The 21526-nt window shown below is 41.2% G+C and overlaps 2 protein-coding genes across 2 annotated transcripts in view; both read left to right on the forward strand.

Annotated features, from left to right (window-relative positions):
- Positions 1-3252: 3252 nt before the first annotated feature.
- Positions 3253-14915, forward strand: LOC129839313 (heme-binding protein 1-like). The gene is made up of 6 exons (XM_055906636.1): positions 3253-3363; positions 9891-10076; positions 10984-11075; positions 11503-11644; positions 11962-12145; positions 12658-14915. Exons 2-6 carry the CDS (start codon positions 9917-9919, stop codon positions 12830-12832), a joined length of 753 nt encoding a protein of 250 aa, XP_055762611.1. The 5' UTR covers positions 3253-3363; positions 9891-9916; the 3' UTR covers positions 12833-14915.
- Positions 14916-20939: 6024 nt separating this feature from the next.
- Positions 20940-21526, forward strand: part of LOC129839528 (inactive tyrosine-protein kinase 7-like) — a 43345-nt gene continuing 42758 nt past the window's right edge. Inside the window, exon 1 of the mRNA XM_055907037.1 lies at positions 20940-21418. Coding sequence (XP_055763012.1) covers positions 21295-21418 — 124 coding nt within the window. The 5' untranslated portion in view covers positions 20940-21294. The remainder of the gene's footprint in view (positions 21419-21526) is intronic.

Below are 21526 nucleotides of genomic sequence, written 5' to 3' on the forward strand. Positions count from 1 at the left end.
CCCAGGTGCTATTTAAGAGTGGGTGGCCCAGTGCTCCACTTGTCTTGATGGTGGCGGAGGGTTAACACCTTTAGTTGGCGCTCCCTATGTTGATTTCTATACAAACAATCCTTTATCTGATTTAGTTTTGCCCCATCTTTTTGGTTTTCTTACTGTCTTTAAGTTTGGTGTAGGTTTTTCTTTTGTTTTCCTCTTCTTAGGCTAATTTAGTGGGTGGGTGTCTTTTAGGTTCCAGTTGTTGTTCATTGCTAGTCAACTTTAAGTGGACGCCCACATGAGTGTCTTTCAGAACTCCTCCTAAAACCCCACCTGTTTTGGTTGTCAGTGACTCTACCTTCTGTTTGAGTGACATTTGGTTTTCTTGCTGGGGAATGTTACTCAGCTAAGACTGAAAAGCCAGAGAGGTCATTATATTCCAGTGTTTCTGGTTATACTCACCAGCGAGGTCATTATAGATATATATTTTTTTCACCTTTATTTAACCAGGTAGGCCAGTTGAGAACAAATTCTCATTTACAACTGCGACCTGGCCAAGATAAAGCAAAGCAGTGCGACAGAAACAACAACACAGAGTTACACATGGAATAAACAAGCGTACAGTCAATAACACAATAGGAAAAAAAGAAAGTCTATATACAGTGTGTGCAAATGACATGAGGTAAGGCAATAAATAGGCCATAGTAGTAAATGAATTACAATTTAGCAGATTAACACTGGAGTGATAGATCATCAGATGATGATGGTGTGTAAGTAGTGATACTGGTGTGCAAAAGAGCAGCAAAGTAAATAAAAACAATATGGGGATGAGGTAAGTAGATTGGGTTGGCTATTTACAGATGGACTATGTACAGCTGCAGCCGTCGGATATTCAAGTCTCTCTGGTTATACTCGCCACCACTAGTCGTTGCACACCAAGATAGCGTTACTGGTGCAGACTTGGGGACCAGCTCACTCCAACCACCTATTCTGCATACTAGGATCCTTTGGCAGGGCTAACTATTCTGCATACTAGGATCCTTTGGCAGGGCTAACTATTCTGCATACTAGGGTCCTTTGGCAGGGCTAACTATTCTGCATACTAGGGTCCTTTGGCAGGGCTAACTATTCTGCATACTAGGGTCCTTTGGCAGGGCATGCATTGCAAGACATACAACTTTGGCTGTGGAGGCCTGGTCAATCCGTATAGGGCTTTTCAGTATGCCATCCGTTGAATGCATTGGGGGTGATGACACAATGGAGTCCCATTCAATGAAGGGACACAACAATTTCAAAGACTTTGCTGAGTTACAGATCATATAAGGAAATCAGTCAATTGAAATAAATTCATAAGGCTCTAATCGATGGATTTCACATGACTGGGAATGCAGATATGCATCTGTTGGTCACAGATACGTAAATAAAAAAAAATAAAAAGGTAGGGCCTTGGATCAGAAAACCAGTAAGTATCTGGTGTGACCATTTGCCTCATACAGCGCAACATGTTCTTCTCATAGAGTTGATCAGGCTGTTGATTGTGGCCTGTGGAATGTTGTCCCACTCTTCTTCAATGGCTGCGCGAAGTTGATGGATATTGGCGGGAACTGGAACACTGTTGTACATGCTCAATGGGTAACATGTCTGGTGAGTATTTTTGGCATGGAAGAACTGGGACATTTTCAGCTTCAAGGAATTGTGTACAGATCCTTGTGACATGGGGCCGTGCATTATGTTAAAACAGGAGGTGATGGCGGTGGATGAATGGCACAACAATGGGCCTCAGAATCTCATCACGGTATCTCTGTATTCAAATTGCCATTGATAAAATGCAATTGTGTTTGATGTCCGTAGCTTATGCCTGCCCATACCATAACCCCACCGCCACCATGGGGTACTCCGTTCACAACGTTGACATTAGCAAACAGCTCGCCCACACAACGCCATACATGTGGTTTGCGGTTGTGAGGCCTGTTGGATGTACTGCCAAATTCTCTAAAACGTCATTGGTTGAGAAATTAATATTCAATTATCTGGCAACAGCTCTGATGGACATTCAAGCTCCCTCAACTTGATACATCTGTGGCATTGTGTTGTGACAAAACTGCACATGTTAGTGGACTTTTATTGTCCCCAGCACAAGGTGCACCTGTGTAATGATCATGCTGTTAATTCAGCTTCTTCAAATGCCTCACCTGTCAGGTGGATGGATTATCTTGGCAAAGTAGAAATGCTCACAAACCTGGATGCAAACTAATTGATGCAAAAAAATTGAGCGAAATAAGGGTTTTGTGCTTATGGAAAATTTCAGTTTTTTTTTTATTTCAGTTTATGAAACATGGGATCAGCACTTTACATGTTGCGTTTATATTTTTCTTAAGTGTTGTTTTTCCACAATTAAACATTTCCACATACATAGATCCACATAACTCGACATGACTAGGCAAGGATGTATTGCTCAACAGTCAAAACAGAAAAAGACATGTAAAAAAATAAATTTAAAAAAGGCATTTTTGACAAGACTGCATTTATGACAAAAATGATCCTATTTTCACTTTGTTGTCAATTTTGACACTATAATAAATGTTTCTGACTCATATCGAAGCCACATAGGCCATTTTCAAAGGGATTAGTTGCTTTTCAGGGGCAGTCACTATACACTTAACAAAATACAATATGCAATCGGAATTACTCAATATAGAGTCTGCAAAACTTAAATTGGTCTCTTGTGCTGGGCAGTGGGTTTAATACAGAGTGCTGGTGACTCATTACTCCAGCCGCTACATTCATTACAATCCAATACACTGCATATGAATTACATACTGTAAGGGTTTATACATATAAACTGCTGTATATGCTGAGGTAAAAGTGGGTTGGGAATACTCAGTAGGGTCTGTAGGTCGAGTGGAAAGTGCGGCTTGGTATTTAGACTTCAGTCCCCCAAAAAATAACACCATATATCGATTCTACTCTACTGAGAATTACCAACCTCTCTTTTGACTCAGCACATAGAATAGTTTTTTCTCTACAGCCCAGTGTTGTGAACATATCGATCTGAACATTGTGTTTTTTGATAGTGGTCTTACAAAAGGTTTTTGAAGCATATTTGTAATTGTTTTCATAAAGTCCTTTTTGCGTTTGCTTTATGCACAATAAAAATGGGACATTGATGAAAATGTTATACTGTATCTTTTGAAATAGTTATCCACATTTTAATATTTTGAAATGCGGGCTTTTATTTTGAAGGAATTATTATTAGCATACAGAACTGCCGTCATTGTTTGTGCTGTTGGCAAAATACTCGCGCGGCATTGAATTTATGTCCTGTTTGATTGTACAGTAGATCAGAAGAAGTAGTGCTCAAATACGATCCTTTACTTTGTTGACCAGGTAAGAACGCCGACTTTATTACTAAATGCTACATTCGGGTAAACGAGTTGGTCTAAACTAGTGTACAGGGAAGAATATAACAAATGAATAGCTAAATGTCCGAAAAGTCCACAGATTCTACACAATTAATAACCGATTGGGGCTTAACCAATATAAATGATTGTAAAAAAAACAACAAAAAAACGACGAGCCTATTAATTTCATGGCATGCGTTCAAACAACCACTAGTGATATTTTTGCCGCGTTATTGGGTGTGCTGGTTCCCTAGGGTTGACCTACTTTTGCTGTCATGCATTGCAGTCAGGGTGTTTGTTCGACATTGCAGGCGACTTGCCGACGGACTGATCTACAAATACCTTGCATCACAAATAACTACTCATTATTATTTGTTGATCAGCCAGTGTCACCATTTACCCACAATGCATCATGGATTTGACGCTCTCGAACACGGTAGTGAGTTCACTGCCCGTTTAATAATCTCGCCAGCGATGATTAATCGGATGTTGTATTAAAATCCGTCATGAAGGCTGTGCTGCTGTGCACTCCTTTTAGTGGTTTTGTTAGCGCGCGCTGGTAAAGTGTTTTTGTGTTGAGTAATGTGCAGCCCGGCTGCCGTAGTAAACTGAGTTTAATTGTGTGGGGTAAAAGCCCCACCTATGGTTAATCCGATCGCTGTAGCGGCAGTACAGCATTTACTGAGATGCGACCTCTGCAGAAGTCAAGGCATTCATACTGCTTGCGCTTTGGGGAGCTGTCATACGCATCCAATAAATTGGTCTGCGGTGCACCACTCGTAGTGATAGCTTTTCAGCTAATTACGAACAACTGGCCAAACGAAATGACAAGACCTTACCTCTTCTGAGATGTTGGAGTAGGAGCTCAGCCAATTCTAGTAGTAAAAATGCTGCACCGGTTTTCCACCTGAATCTCCCCGATGCCCCCCAGCAAAAGTAGACTACATTCAGGCTATTGTTTATGTCACACTATGTTGAGGTAAACATAAGAGTATAGTTCTTGTATGGATGTCAACCCCAATACATGTTCATGTCATCAATCAACTGCATTACACTTAAAAGTGACTGAATACCGTTTATACGAATGGGAGCATGGCCGCACTTCTTCTAAACCGGAAAACTTCTAAATGTTATGCAGCGAAAACAGCTAAATTGATAAAAATCTAACATTTTACTAACCACATTGTGGGCCTGTTACAATAGATAAATCATGACGAATTTGACAAATATCCACTTTGTTTGATACGATTTGTTGAATGTGTACAAATCCTCCCTGATCTCCTTCCGGGAGTTCTAACTCCTTTTTGTGTCTTTGAAATCCCCACATGAGATATCATAAATATGTATTTTATTTGTGAACTTGTTCTGATAGACTTTCATCAAAGTTCTCCATGTTTGTGTTCATACAGGATGTACCGCCCCCACCTAATGCCAACCAACATGCCAATACAGAGCAATGCGGAGCCCTTCGCATTGCTACCTCAATTTGGCCTACACAAGCCTTCAGAGGCTCCACAATTGCATCACACCAGATGAAGCATTAATCACCTTTTCAAATCAAAATGTATTTGTCACGTGTGTCGAATACAACAGGTGTAGACCTTACTGTGAAATTCTTACTTACAAGCCCTTAACCAACATTGCAGTCAAAGAAATAGAGCTAAGAAAATATTTACTAAATAAACTAAAGTAAAAAAATATATAAAAGTAACACAATAAAAGGACAATAATGAGGCTATATTCAGGGTGTACAGGTACCAAGTCAATGTGCAGATTACAGGTTAGTCTAGGTAATTTGTACATGTAGGTAGGGGTAAAGTGACTATGCATAGATAATGAACAGCAGGTAGCAGCAGTGTAAAAACAAAGGGTGGGGCGGGCAATGTAAATAGTCCGGTTGGCCATTTGATATATTGTTCAGCAGTCTTATGGCTTTGGGGTAGAAGCTGTCAAGGAACCTTTCGGACCTAGACTTGTCGCTCCGGTGTTGCTTGCCGTGCGGTAGCAGAGAGAACAGTGTATGAATTAGGTGACTGGAGTCTTTGACAAATTTTTGGGCCTTCCTCTGACACCGCCTATTATATAGGTCCTGGATGGCAGGAAGCTAGGCCCCAGGGATGTACTGGGCCGTACGCACTACCCTCTGTAGCGCCTTATGGTCGGATGCCGAACAGTTGCCAATACCAGGTGGTAATGCAACCGGTCAGGATGCTCTCGATGGTGCAGCTGTATAACTTTTTGAGGATCTGGGGACCCATTGTCATGCCCTCTTTACAACTGACTCCACTACAGCCCCGTCGATGTGAATAGGGGCGAGTTCGGCCCTCCCTTTCCTGCAGTCCACGATCAGCTCCTTTGTCTTGCTCACGTTGTGGGAGAGGTTGTTGTCCTGGCACCACATTGCCAGGTCTCTCATCTCCTCCCTATAGGCTGTCTCATCGTTGTCAGTCTACCGCCTACCGCTGTTGGAGTCGTCCTTGGCCACGCAGTCGTGGGTGAACACGGAGTACAGAAGGGGACTAAGCAAGCACCCATGAAGGGCCCCCGTGTTAGGGATCAGCTCACCCGATGTGTTGTTGCCTACCCTGATTACCTGGGGGCGGCCCGTCCGGAAGTCCACAGTCCAGTTGCAGAGGGGGGTGTTTAGTCCCAGGGTCCTTAGCTTAGTCATGAGCTTTGTGGGCGCTATGGTGTTGAACGCTGAGCTGTAGTCAATGAACAACATTCTCACATATGTGTTCCTTTTGTCCAGGTGGGAAAGGCCAGTGTGGAGTTTGATTGAGATTGCGTCATCTATGGATCTGTCTGGGCGGTATGCAAATTGAAGTGGGTCTAGGCTGTCCGGTATGATGGTGTTGATGTGAGCCATGACCAGCCTTTCAAAGCACTTCATGGCTACTGATGTGAGTGCTATGGGGCGGTAGTCATTTAGGCAGGTTACCTTCACTTTCTTGGGCACAGGGACTATGGTGGTCTGCTTGAAACATGTAGATATTACAGATTCGGTCAGGCAGAGGTTGAAAATGTCAGCAGAGACACTTGCCAGTTGGTCCGCGCATGCTCTGAGTACACGTCCTGGTAATCCATCTGGCCCTGCGGCCTTGTGAATGTTGACCTGTTTAAAGGTCCTGCTCACATCGGCTACAGAGAGCGGGATCACACAGTCGTCCGGAACAGCTGGTGCTGTCATGCATGCTTCAGTGTTGGTTGCCTCGAAGCGACCATAAAAGGCATTTAGCCCATCTAGTAGGTCGCATCACTGGGCAGCTTGCCGGTGGGTTTCTCTTTGTCGTCTGTAATAGTTTGCAAGCCAGCCACATCCGACAAGTGTCAGAACCGGTGTAGTAGGATTCAATCTTAATCCTGTATTGACGCTTTTCCTGTTTGATGGTTCGGCTGAGGGCATCGTGGGATTTCTTATAAGCGTCCGGGTTAGTTTCCTGCTCCTTGAAAGTGGCAGCTCTAGCCTATAGCTCGGTGTGGATGTTGCCTTTAATCCATGACTTCTGGTTGGGATATGTACGTACGGTCACTGTGTGGATGACGTCGCCGATAGACTTATTGATGAAGCCAGTGACTGAGGTGGTATAGTCTTCAATGCCATTCTTTACTGTACATTTTCAAACCTGTGTCCTCATGATGGCGCAACAGTAGCCCGATGGTGTAGGCTATTGTGTTTAGTTAATTTTGTTCCAAAAGCCAAGTAAAGGTTGCCCTATAAGCTAATACTAAAAGCTGACAGGTAAAATGCTTTATTCCTTGTTATAAGCATCTATGACTTATATGGTGTATAATAAGATTAATTCACATTACCCAAGACATAGAATTATAGGATTTCTGTGACTGTAGCTGACACTTTCTGAAGGAACCACCTTGATTTGGAGCCCTCACTTTAAATGTTATGCATTTTTGGCTAAGACCTATTTTGCAGCAATCAATGTTTTGGAACAATAAATGTATAGCCTTGGATCTGATAGCAGATATAATCGGCCATTTGTAATAACACACACATTTGTCTACCATATGGCCATTTGGTCATTTGCAGAGATAGAATAAAGCTCCTACCACAGGCACCAATCCCCCTTAAGCTTTTTTTCGAAAAGGTCTGACAAGCAGCTTTGATATGATCCAGTGTGACTGTGATTTAAATAGTGAAGTCTGTGTCAAAGCAGCTTCATGTATCTACATGGTATCCATGATCCTGTACAGATCATCATATCCTGTGTAGCCTACATTCAACAAGTGAATGAATGACTGAATAATATCACATGGTTCTATTTTCTACTGGTAATAATAAGGTAGCACATTATTTTATGGTATTGTTTTCACCTGGTTTTTAATGGGACATTTTAACAATAGGTGCTCTTGGTACTTACTAAAAATAATTGGTTATTACATTGTTACAGTTTGACCTTGTCTTTTTTGTATTTTATATATACACTGCTCAAAAAAATAAAGGGAACACTAAAATAACACATCCTAGATCTGAATGAATGAAATATTCTTATTAAATACTTTTTTCTTTACATAGTTGAATGTGCTGACAACAAAATCACACAAAAATGATCAATGTAAATCAAATTTATCAACCCATGGAGGTCTGGATTTGGAGTCACACTCAAAATTAAAGTGGAAAACCACACTACAGGCTGATCCAACTTTGATGTAATGTCCTTAAAACAAGTCAAAATGAGGCTCAGTAGTGTGTGTGGCCTCCACGTGCCTGTATGACCTCCCTACAACGCCTGGGCATGCTCCTGATGAGGTGGCGGATGGTCTCCTGAGGGATCTCCTCCCAGACCTGGACTAAAGCATCCGCCAACTCCTGGACAGTCTGTGGTGCAACGTGGCGTTGGTGGATGGAGCGAGACATGATGTCCCAGATGTGCTCAATTGGATTCAGGTCTGGGGAACGGGCGGGCCAGTCCATAGCGGCAATGCTTTCTTCTTGCAGGAACTGCTGACACACTCCAGCCACATGAGGTCTAGCATTGTCTTGCATTAGGAGGAACCCAGGGCCAACCGCACCAGCATATGGTCTCACAAGGGCTCTGAGGATCTCATCTCGGTACCTAATGGCAGTCAGGCTACCTCTGGCGAGCACATGGAGGGTTGTGCGGCCCCACAAAGAAATATTACCCCACACCATGACTGACCCACTGCCAAACCGGTCATGCTGGAGGATGTTGCAGGCAGCAGAACGTTATCCACGGCGTCTACATGTCACATGTGCTCAGTGTGAACCTGCTTTCATCTGTGAAGAGCACAGGGCGCCAGTGGCGAATTTGCCAATCTTGGTGTTCTCTGGCAAATGCCAAACGTCCTGCACGATGTTGGGCTGTAAGCACAACCCCCATCGGTGGACGTCGGGCCCTCATACCACCCTCATGGAGTCTGTTTCTGACCGTTTGAGCAGACACATGCACATTTGTGGCCTGCTGTAGGTCATTTTGCAGGGCTCTGGCAGTGCTCCTCCTTGCACAAAGGCGGAGGTAGCGGTCCTGCTGCTGGGTTGTTGCCCTCCTACGGCCTCCTCCACGTCTCCTGATGTACTGGCCTGTCTCCTGGTAGCGCCTCCATGCTCTGGACACTACACTGACAGACACAGCAAACCTTCTTGCCACAGCTCGCATTGATGTGCCATCCTGGATGAGCTGCACTACCTGAGCCACTTGTGTGGGTTGTAGACTCCGTCTCATGCTACCACTAGAGTGAAAGCACCGCCAGCAAAAGTGACCAAAATATCAGCCAGGAAGCATAGGAACTGAGAAGTGGTCTGTGGTCACCACCTGCAGAACCACTCCTTTATTGGGGGGTGTCTTGCTAATTGCCTATAATTTCCACCTTTTGTCTATTCCATTTGCACAACAGTATGTGAAATTTATTGTCAATCAGTGTTGCTTCCTAAGTGGACAGTTTGATTTCACAGAAGTGTGATTGACTTGGAGTTACATTGTGTTGTTTAAGTGTTCCCTTTATTTTTTTGAGCAGTGTGTGTATATATATATATATATATATATATATATATATATATATATATATAGATATAGATATATATAGATATAGATATATATAGATATAGATATATAGATATATATATATATATAGATATATATAGATATAGATATATATAGATATAGATATATATATATATATATAGATATAGATATATAGATATATATAGATATATATAGATATATATGGATATAGATATATAGATATAGATATATGGGATTTTCTGATTTTATTGAACAATTAGTGAAGGAGGGTGACAGTGGGGAAAGTCGGAGAGAGGTTGTGTCAAAGGGCAGTAGGCCCGATTCGTACCAATGCAGACTGTAGACGTGTTCTGGAGGCTGCGGCATTAACACTAGACCAGCCAGGCCACAACCAAGTCATATATTAGTAGGCCTAAATGCCTAGTTATTTCCAGGTCAACTGGAGATGGACGTTAACAATGGCCCTATTTCTCGGAAAAGTAACAAACTTGTCTTCTTGGTCTTGTATTTGCAGATCTACCCGGCCTGTGGACGAAAACAATGGCACTAATCTCCCTCGAGGATCTCGACGGATTGGAGGACGAGGAACTGGACAATGACATCACTGACAACCCTGATCCAATGGAGGACGACGAGCAGCAGAGGCTGTACACCCATTGGCAGGCGATCGCCAGCACACACCAGGTGTCCGTCCCACGAGGTAAGCGAGATAGGCGGTGGAGTAAAACAGTCCCATTCGAGGTAGTTGCAGCAGTGTATTTGGAGACAATCAATCTGAGAAATCAAACTCGTTGCAACAGGACATGGTTTCTTCCAACAGTTGAAATGAAAAAATCTCAGATTCTAGTTGCTACATCCTGTCCATAATTAAAGACGGCGAAACCAAGTCCCAGATAATGACGATGACATTTCAACAATATCGGTGCATTGTTTTACGGCACATTGTTTTATCTTCCACATTCCAAACCGTCTGCAATACAGCAGTATCACTTGATTGCTATACATTTACATTTTAGTCATTTAGCAGACGCTCTTATCCAGAGCGACTTACAGTAGAGTGCATACATTTTTTTATTACATTTCTTTTACATTTCATTACATTTTTTACATACTGAGACAAGGATATCCCTACCGGCCAAACCCTCCCTAACCCGGATGACGCTATGCCAATTGTGCGTCGCCCCACGGACCTCCCGGTTGCGGCCGGCTGCGACAGAGCCTGGGCGCAAACCCAGCCCAGCCTGGGCGCGAACCCAGAGACTCTGGTGGCGCAGCTAGCACTGCGGATGCAGTGCCCTAGACCACTGCGCCACCCGGGAGGCCACAGTGCTATAGTGTGTGTACTGAAGTCTCTATCATGGCGTACTCAAAATGGGTATCAGTTTGAGGTCTAGTAAGAAGCTTGTAGATATTAGAGCAGGCCCATTTTCCTAGAGACTTGAATACTTGACATTAGCCCTGGCTACCGTTTATAAAGCATAAGCCAATGACGAATATCCCCCCACTTCACTTGGTTCCGGTGAGGTTTTTACCAGTGAGGTTTGCGTTCAGGCTGCTCTCTGTAAACTTTAAAATAAATGAAGAGGACCTCTGTGTTGTTTTGATAGAAATGACAGGACCAATTCAAGAGATGACGCAACGGAACCAAACCCAAGAAAGAGAGCAGGTCCCCTTTGCCTCCATCTCTCAGCATGAAAAGGTACAGTATGTGTCCCTTCCACTTATTACCAATCTTAGGTCAGGATGACAATGGCAGATATTTTGGCTGTTCCATTTTCTGGGTCGTCTATCCGTCATGTAATGGCAGGAAGTGAAGGAAAGTCTGTAGTAAAATATGTACTTTTGAGTGTTTGAATGATAAATAAGTAAATAAATAATGAAAGCTGTGTGTATGTTCAAACGGGTTTGTGCCTGAGTGCAATGTGGTGTGTACAATCTGTGTAGCCTGTTGCCGTATGACCGTCCATGTATTTGCTTGAGTGCAATGTATGTTGTGTGTGTGTGTGTGTGTGTGCTCGCGTGTGTGTTTCAGCTTGAGCATCCATGCCATCGCTCGAGTGCAGAGTGAAGTGAAAGATCTCTTATATTCCCTGGATAACGAAGTGTGTGTTTGTCTATTTCTGCAGCTGGGCGAGGTGCTGTTTGAGGAGAGGGTGTACCCTGCAGGGAAGTGGGCGTGCGTCACTAAACGGGAGAAGCTGTACGAGCAGAGCATCTCCTTGGGCTTCATGAAACTCATGAAATTCATCTGCAAGGAGAACTCTGTCGGTAAGGCCTTAGTGTTCATGTTACTGTGCAATTATTGATGTACGTATAGTGCAAAATCTATTGTAATCACTCATTGTTACAACTATATTGTAACCACTCGTTGGTCCACTGTACGTACAGCAGTAACCCTAACCATAACCTTAGGTACAGTGTATCTACAATTTATTGATTTGGGGCCTAGACTCTATTGTATATTAATTAGTCATTCTTACTGTACTTACGTCAGTAATCCTAATCCTTACCATAGACCTAAATATGGTGTATAGTAAGACAGGGTAACAGTGAGTCATTATAATAGCACACTCTTGTATCGACAGGACGCTATTTGGGAATGACTGTACCCATTGTGAACAGTATCCAAATGCTGGAGGACGGCAATGGCTTTCAGAAGGACATCTTGACCGCATACTACCTGCCTGCTGAGTTCCAGGCCAACCCGCCCCAGCCAACTGACCTAGAAATCACCATACTCCAAAGGGAGGATTTACGAGTCATCACCCGGTAAGGACACTCCCACCTCTGGCTGACTTCTATACTCAAGCCCCAGGCTTGATTTGAGGCCTATTCTACTTCGCCTGTGGTTTTGAGCCCTATTCTGACCTATTTACATATCTACATGTAAAAATAGACAATGGATTTAGATAGACAATATGTAGCCAAAATGGGTGGAAATAATTAGTCAGATTAGTGATAATATCCATGTTTTTTATTTTTACTATCCTGGCTGCTTTCCCGGACACAGATTAAGCCTAGTCCTGAATTAAAAAGCATTTACAATGGAGTCTACATTGAACATTTTTCTTTGGTCCACTGCTGGCTTAATCTGTGTGTGGGGAATCAACCCAAACAATAGTGCTAACTTCTATAGATAATGGATACGTACTAGCTAGACTCACACACTACTCTGCATTGGTAAGATATCTGGCTAAAATACTATAGGTAAAAAATAATCCGATAATAGCAGTAATGATAGTATTTATTTAAACACGAATAACAAATGCGGTCTTCTGTAGGACGTTCTTCGGCACCACCACGGAGGAGACAATCATGCCTCAGATTAACCTGTTGTGGCAGATGCTGGGCCCCAGCGAGGAGATGGATCGCAACTCCTACATGGTGGCTGTCTACGACAACCCTGGGGTGTCCTGTCGCAGGAACGAGATCTGGTTAATTCGACGAGACCCCTAAATCTCTTATAACATCCACCTGTCCCCTCCTGTATCATCCCGACACCCCCCTATCCCACCACCCCTCTGTGCCTCTAGGGTCGCGTTCATTGGCCGTTAAATGGAATAAAAGGGACAAACGGGACGGGACTACCTGGACTTGGTTCAATAAGCAACACTCATTTTCAGTTTCCAGTGCAAAATGTTTTTAAAAAATGTTTGTTTTTTGCGTGCCCTAATGAACACAACCCAGATGATTCCTGTAATGGGGATGGAGTATGGATTAAAATGGGAGGAATGGCTCTTGGGTTGGTTTTAGCGGTACAGATGACAAGATTACTTTGAAGATGGTATTAGGTATACAGTATGGCAGGAAAATACTTATTTAACATTCACTGAGATTGTATGTTTTTTTATGCTCTAGGGGAGCACAAGAAAATACTAACCTCAGTGGCATTCATACCATGTACACAACCAAATATGGTGTTTAAAATACAAGTATATTGTATCTCTGTGAAAAACTGTCTGGGCATTACATTAGTCTTATATTTCCATCACGTTTTATCTTTATTTTATTTTTCTTGTTTTTTATGTAAAAAAAATAATTGGGAATATCATCTAATCATTGCAAACTGGTGTCACAGTGTCCAAGTCCGTTTTACATTTGAGTCATTTAGCAGACGCTCTTATCCAGAGCGACTTACAGCAGTGAGTGCATACTTTTGAATACTTTTTTTCTTAAGGATGTTGATAGCATAATGTTTTTATTAAACTATAATGATTATTGTCTTATAGGTCTGTAACTTACTACAAAAATGTGGTATTTGCAGTTGACTAGAGTAGGCATCCAGGTTTCACCTATTATTATCCATATACGTAGGTAATTCTGACACTATCATTCAAAGTTACTTGCTATGATATGTGAGTGTTCTCTTACTCTTAACTGCCATTGAATTTGATCCTGCTAGGGAATTTTGCCCACACTTTGCTACTTTACCTACATTTTGAGGCTGGTGTAGGGATTTTGGGTATAGGTGTCCGAATAAGTAAATGACTTCCCCCAGCCACAAAATGATAGACAGATTGGTCATTCGTTACCTTCGGTTGCCACTAGGTGTCAACCAAACAGTAACATGTATTATGTTTGTTGGTCTATTTATTTGCTTATTGGTGAATATCTCACAAATGAATAGATTGGTTTTGGTGAGGTTAGTTGTAAATGGAGCTGAGACTGGGACCAGGCTCTTTAGATTTTGAGGAAGGTTCAAGCTTTTTGAAGATTCATAGCTATAGTTAATGATGGTTGGGGAATGGAAGTTTCATTTAAGTGACTTATGAACATGTCTGTTCAGCACGGCCAAATGATGTGCTCTTACTGTGCTTGCCTATTTTTTTAAATATATTTCCCAGAATAAGTGTGTATTTGTTTGTATTCTACAATAATTAGTACGGTATACTTTTGATATGTTAAAATTGTACCCGGCCTCTCTTTTGTGACCTTGTATTTCTATGCTGTTTTCAACTGTTTTCAAATCATACATTTCAAAATTGCAGTGTGAATTGTAGTGGGTTGCTTCAATTTGAAGCTGCAATATATAACTTTTTGGGCAACCTGACCAAATTCAAGTAGAATTGTGAGGAGTTACAGATCATTCTTCGCATTGAAAGCAAGTCTAAGATGTAGTAGATCTGTTCTATGTGTGTTATTTCTATGCTTTCTTTTCTTAAGTTTAGTTTTGACCACTTTTACTTTCTGTTTTGTACAATAACTTCAAACAGATGAAAATACTATATTTTTGGTTATGGAAAATATATTTCACAGCAGTTTAGATGGTACAATGATCCCTCGACACTATTTTTGCTTGTTTTGTCACATACCAAAATTAGAAAATTTAGCAAACAGAGAGGTTTCTGTATAGTGCATCTTTAAACTACTTAAAAGATTGCCAGTGTAAGTTAATGGAGATTTGATATACATTTACACTTAAAAACGTACCGTGCCTTCAGAAAGTATTCACACCCCATTTACTTTTTCCACATTTTGTTGTGTTAAATTTAGATTTTGTCACTGATTTGGCAAATTAATTAAAAATGAAAAGCTGAAATGCCTTGCGTCAATATGTATTGAACCCCTTTGTTATGACAAGCCTAACCTACATTCAGGAGTGAAAATTTGCTTAACAAATCACATAAGTTCCATGGACTCATTCTGTGTTCAATAATAGTGGTTAACATTCATTTTTAATGATTACGCAGTTTCTGTACCCCACACATACAATTATCTGTAAGGTCCCTCAATCGAGTAATGCATTTCAACTACATATGCAACCACAAAGACCAGGGAGGTTTTCCAATGCCTTGCAAAGAAGGGCACCGATTGGTACATGGGAAAGAAAAAGAAAAATGACCTATTTGAGCATGGTGTCGCTATTCATTAAGCTTTAAATGGTGTATCTATAGTCAATACAAAGATACAGGCATCCTTCCTAACTTGAGAGGAGAGGACGGAAACCGCTCAGGGATTTAAAACAGTTACAGAGTTTAATGGTTGTGATGTGAGAGCTGAGGATGGATCGACAACATTGTAGTTACTCCACAATACTAACCTAACATTGACTCTGTATCGGTACCCCCTGTATATAGCCTCCACATTGACTCTGTACTGGTACCCCCTGTATATAGCCTCCACATTGACTCTGTATCGGTACCCCCTGTATATAGCCTCCACATTGACTCTGTACTGGTACCCCCTGTATATAGCCTCCACATTGACTCTGTACTGGTACCCCCTGTATATAGCCTTCACATTGACTCTGTATCGGTACCCCCTGTATATAGCCTCCACATTGACTCTGTACTGGTACCCCCTGTATATAGCCTCCACATTGACTCTGTACTGGTACCCCCTGTATATAGCCTCCACATTGACTCTGTACTGGTACCACCTGTATATAGCCTTCACATTGACTCTGTACTGGTACCACCTGTATATAGCCTTCACATTTACTCTGTACTGGTACCACCTGTATATAGCCTCCACATTGACTCTGTACTGGTACCACCTGTATATAGCCTCGACATTGACTCTGTACTGGTACCACCTGTATATAGCCTCCACATTGACTCTGTATCGGTACCCCCTGTATATAGCCTCCACATTGACTCTGTACTGGTACCACCTGTATATAGCCTCCACATTGACTCTGTACTGGTACCACCTGTATATAGCCTCACTACTGTTATTTTACAGCTGCTCTTTAATTGTTACTTTAAAAAATATATAATCTATTTTTTACTTAACACTTATTTTTCTTAACTGCAGTGTTGGCTAAGGGCTTGTAAGTGTGCATTTCACTGTAAGGTCACCTTGTTGTCATCTACACCTGTTGTATTCGGCGCATGTGACAAATACAATTTGACTTGATAATGTTATGGGTATACTTGTCATCAGCAAGGACTGGGGAGTTTTTTGGGGATAAAAATAAATGGAATAAAGCTAAGCACAGGCAAAATCCTATAGGATACCCGGTTCAGTCTGCTTTCCAACAGACACTGGGAGACACATTCTCCTTTCAGCAAGACAATAACCTAAATCACAAGTCCAAATATACACTGGAGTTGCTAAATAGAATGTTTGAGTGGCCTAGTTACAGTTTTGACTTAAATCTGCTTAAAAGTCTATGTTAAGACTTGAAAATGGCTGACTAGCAATGATCAGCAACGACTTAGACAGAGCTTGAAGAATTTTTAAAAGAATAATGGGCAAATATTGTACAATGCAGGTGTGCAAAGCTCTGAGACTTACCCCACAAGACTCACAGCTGTGTTTGCTGTCGAAGGTGATTCTAACTATTTTGTGTAGATCAATTACAAAAAATTACAATTAAAACCATTTGAATCCCACTTTGTAACACAGCAAAATGTGGAAAAAGTAAAGGGGTGTGAATACATACTGAAGACACTGTATACAGATTTCATCATCTTTGCACTGTACGATTTGTATTTTTATGTAAAATGAAAATAAAATATATATATATATCTCCACTATAATGAATACATGCTCTATTGATCTCCTCTATAATGAATACACACTCTATTGATCTCCTCTATAATGAATACATGCTCTATTGATCTCCACTATAATGAATACATGCTCTATTGATCTCCACTATAATGAATACACACTCTATTGATCTCCTCTATAATGAATACATGCTCTATTGATCTCCTCTATAATGAATACACACTCTATCGATCTCCACTATAATGAATACACACTCTATTGATCTCCTCTATAATGAATACATGCTCTATTGATCTCCACTATAATGAATACATGCTCTATTGATCTCCACTTGATAAGGAAAGGGCTGCATTTTGCTCAGGTTAATGTATGTAGCCTTCCTAACAAAATACATGAGGTTTTCAACATAAATAATAGTCATATTTTGGCTTGATCGAAACACATTTAGATGCATCTGTAAATGATGGGCAAATAAACATTCAAGGATATAGTCTACTGAGAAGAGACAGGAATCATAGATATAGTCTACTGAGAAGAGACAGGAATCATAGATATAGTCTACTGAGAAGAGACAGGAATCATAGATATAGTCTACTGAGAAGAGACAGGAATCATAGATATAGTCTACTGAGAAGGGACAGGAATGGTTGGGGTGTAGCACTGTATATTCAAAATCATATACCTTTTAAGAGGAGGGATGACCTTAATTTATGTCAAATAGAGGCACTATGGGCTCAAGTACATCTGCCTCACCAGTCACCCATATTGGTAGGATGTGTGTATAGACCTCCTAGCTCTAAGGTGTCCTATCTGGATGACTTATGCACTGGGTTTGACCAGGCCACAGATAGTAACAGAGATGTATTTATCTTGGGTGATTTTAATATAAATTGGAAGGATCATAATAATTCAAATATAACTAAATTGATGAGATATGCCGAGAACTGTGGTTTGAAACAAATGGATAATGATACTACTAGATCTTCAACTAAGTTGGGTCACCGTTCAGACACATGCATTGATCTGATCTTCTGTAATATACCATTGCAATGCTTAAAAGCCAGATCAATGCCATACTATTGTAACCATAACCATGAACACCAAGGTTCCAAAGAAACCCCCAAGGATTGTGGTCAAGAGAAATTGTAAAACATTTAATCATGAGCTATTTCTAAATAGTACGGCTGCTGTACCCTGAAAGCTGATTTATCTAGAGGATGGTTTAAACTACACTACAGAATGTTTTATTGATTTGCTCACTGAGGTAATGGACCATCATGCCCCAGTAAGAAAGTGGACAGTTGGGGCTCGTGCATCTCCATGGAGTGATGATGAACTGGGTGAGGCTTTTTCTCAAAGAAATATGGTAAAAGTCTTAGCAGCCAAATCTAAACTAGAAACTTATGAACAGAATTATAGAACATTGCGTAATTATGCAGATAAATTGAATCTTTTAAGAAAAAATATATATATTTTACAAAAATGCTTTTATTGATTGTAAAAATTATTCTTAAAAGGTGTAGAATACAGTTAAGGGCTTACTTGTACATCTATCTCATCATGCCCATCTAGTGTGGAGGTTGGCGGGAGAACAATAACAAAACCAGCTGATATTGCCAATTTCTTTACAAAGAAAATGTATTTACTGAGTGATAATGTAAACACACATTCTTCAAAATAAGCTATTGTCCAATGGATTGATGATCATATTATGAGTAACAAAACCTGCTCTTTTAGTCTACAAATGGTGTCAGTAGAGGAGGTGTTAAACCTATTGAAGTCGTTACCTGATGGTAAATCTACGGGTTATGGTCTTATGGACAATTTTTTACTTCGCTATGCTGCTCCATAGATTGCAGCTCCACTGAAATACATATTTAATTGGGCAGTGGAAAAGGGATGTTTGCAAATGTATGGAAGCATGCTAAACTGTGTTCTATTCCGAAAGACAGCAAAGAACCCATTACTCCTGCCAATAGTCGACCAATATGTCACGCCCTGGCCATAGAGAGGCTTTTATTCTCTATTTTGGTTAGGCCAGGGTGTGACTAGGGTGGTTTCTTTATTTCTAATGTTTTCTGTTTCTATGTTTTGGGCGGGTATGGTTCTCAATCAGGGACAGCTGTCTATCGTTGTCTCTGATTGGGAATCATACTTAGGCAGCCTGTTTTTCCACCTTAGTTGTGGGTAGTTGTCTGTGTTAGTGGCCTGTATGGCCCTAGTCAGCTTCACGTTCGTTTTTTGTTGGCGACATTCAAAAAATAAAGGAAAATGTACGCTTACCACGCTGCACCTTGGTCCGGTCATTTCCACCCTGACGACGATCGTGACACAATTAGTCTACTCCCTTCACTCAGTAAGATATTGGAGGGTAATTGTGAGTAGACAAATATGGGAGAACATGGAAAAGACTGATCTTATTACAGCCAATCAGCATGCTGATGGCAAAAAACATTCCACTACAACTGCATTGGTTGACATGACTGACCAGTGGCTCAATACTATGGATAATGGCAGGTTTGTGGGTGTTCAATTTTTAGATTTTAGTGCAGCATTTGATTTAGTGGATCATGAAATAATTTTTACAAAATTGATGCATTATGGTTTTAAGGAGGTAGCACTGAATTGGGTCAGTCATATATAACTGACAGGAAACAGTCCACTTATGTCAATGGTTCATTTTCTTCCCCTCATGCTTTAAACTGTGGAATACCGCAGGGCAGCTGCCTTGGGCCACTTCTTTACTTAATATATACCAACGACCTTCCTTATGCCTTATCTGAAACTCAAGCTACTATATTTGCAGATAATACTACAATTTATACAGCAAGACAATCGGTTCAACATGTACAGCAGGCTTTTACAAGGAGATTTGGAAAATATCAGGGAGTAGTGTAACGACCCTGGGTTTATAAGCGGGGATATTGACTCTGCCGCTCGAGCATGCTTTTGGGGCACAGTCGATAGCGCGCTGGACTTCGGACTAGAAGGTTGAGGGTTCGAGACCTGTTCCCTGCCTGTTTCATCACACTATACAACATTTAAAACAGCCAAACTCTATTCACAAAAGGTATTCAGTTGGTAAGAGACAGACATTCAGTAAATACCAGAAATAGATTGTCCACCATCTATGTGTTATCCAGACAGAAAAGAGAAATAGGCAAAAGAACATTTCGATGTAGAGTGTGGCGTACAGCCGGTCAGCCACCGGCGGGAGACTCGTTGAGGCCTAGTGACAGACGGAGTATACATCACGAGGCGATGGCTCCATCTGCTGGACGTGCCAGGTCTCGACGGGATCTCCGCCCAGGACTAATTGGGGCTGATTGGGGAGTTGGTGAAGCCCCATAAAGCTGCCAGAAGGGCAGCACACAGGAGAGGACTGGGGGAAGTAAGGTGACTTTCGTGTAGTTGGAGACGGTGCCCGAGCTAAGACGAGGGAGTTGAGTTCGTGTGCCCGACAGGATACAGCAAGACGGAGCCCAGAAGACGGTGTCCCAGAGAGGGTCTCATGGGGGAGACCGATCCTTTTCTTTTGATTTATTATTTAATAAACACTCTTGAAATCGAGCTAATCATACTCTGTCCGTGTCTGATCTGTGTAAACGTCTTGATCAAACCCCCTGGTCTGCCAATTTAAACAAATTTAAACAATGCTTTAAAACAATTTAAATATAATACATAGGAAAGTTGTGCTTGACTAGATGAAGAATCAATCTATCTTTTTAGACTGTTAGAGTATTTATCGGGTCAATATGTAAGTGTATTATGTCTGTATGTAACAGTGTTATATGTGAAAATGTGATCTTATTACAAATAGTTTTTTAATGTTTAAGGACTCTTGGAAGATTAGTCCAAATGAGGACTAAAAGGGATCCAAATAAAATAACATCCCCCCTCCTCTCCCCTGTAACTATTCCCCAGGTTGTTGCTGTAAATGAGAATGTGTTCTCAGTCAATTTACCTGGTAAAATAAAAAATAATAATAAAATGTTTGCATAGAAAAGTGCAAACACGTTTGACGTACTAACGCTACCTTTAAAAAAATATATAATTTAGTGCCCACCATCCCCTCACCCCTCCCTCTCTTCTCCAAACACCGGAAGCCTCTCATCCAAAGTGGGAGCCAAGGAAAAAGAGAGAAAAATAAAAAGGCTACTTTCATTCAGTAGTGTCGAAGTAATGGCATGTAGGCACCTTTTTTTTTTTTTTTTTTTTTTTTTTACATTATTTTAAATAATGGAATAGGGCCCACGTCTTCACATTTACGAATTGATCGTGCAACAGTCGTATCATCGGACGACCACTAGACAAAGCAGTCGTTCCTCGTTGGAGTACCTTTTAGGTCTTGTGAAACGCTGATAGTTCAGGTTTTCGCGCTGACTTCCCTTGCTTTTGGGTCTCGTTTTCTTGTGCGAATGATTTAACTTAGTCGTGGCTTACTTTTCTGGAGTTCTATTATGGAGTTACCGTCCACAGAAAATAATGGTTTCAAAAGGAGTAACCTGAACTCGGCGAATAGGCGTAGACAAGGAGTCATGCCGACCATACACACCACGACTCTCTTTCTTATTTTCACCAAAGGTAAGAAGACACCAAGTGGCCACAAGCCCGCCGGGTGTTATACATGTTAAGTTATCTGAAAGTGTGCTTACCACTCGGTACAATACTCTATACTATACTATAGACTAC

This window comes from Salvelinus fontinalis, chromosome 40, assembly GCF_029448725.1.
Source record: "Salvelinus fontinalis isolate EN_2023a chromosome 40, ASM2944872v1, whole genome shotgun sequence".
In the NCBI taxonomy this organism is placed as follows: Eukaryota; Metazoa; Chordata; class Actinopteri; order Salmoniformes; family Salmonidae; genus Salvelinus; species Salvelinus fontinalis.

Excerpts from the sequence above, each read along its gene's own strand:
- LOC129839313 (XM_055906636.1), top strand. The coding sequence starts at position 9,917 with ATGGCACTAATCTCCCTCGAGGATCTCGACGGATTGGAGGACGAGGAA. Across the intron at positions 11,645-11,961 it reads CTGCAAGGAGAACTCTGTCG|GACGCTATTTGGGAATGACT; the intron begins GTAAGGCCTTAG and ends TTGTATCGACAG. Across the intron at positions 12,146-12,657 it reads GATTTACGAGTCATCACCCG|GACGTTCTTCGGCACCACCA; the intron begins GTAAGGACACTC and ends GGTCTTCTGTAG.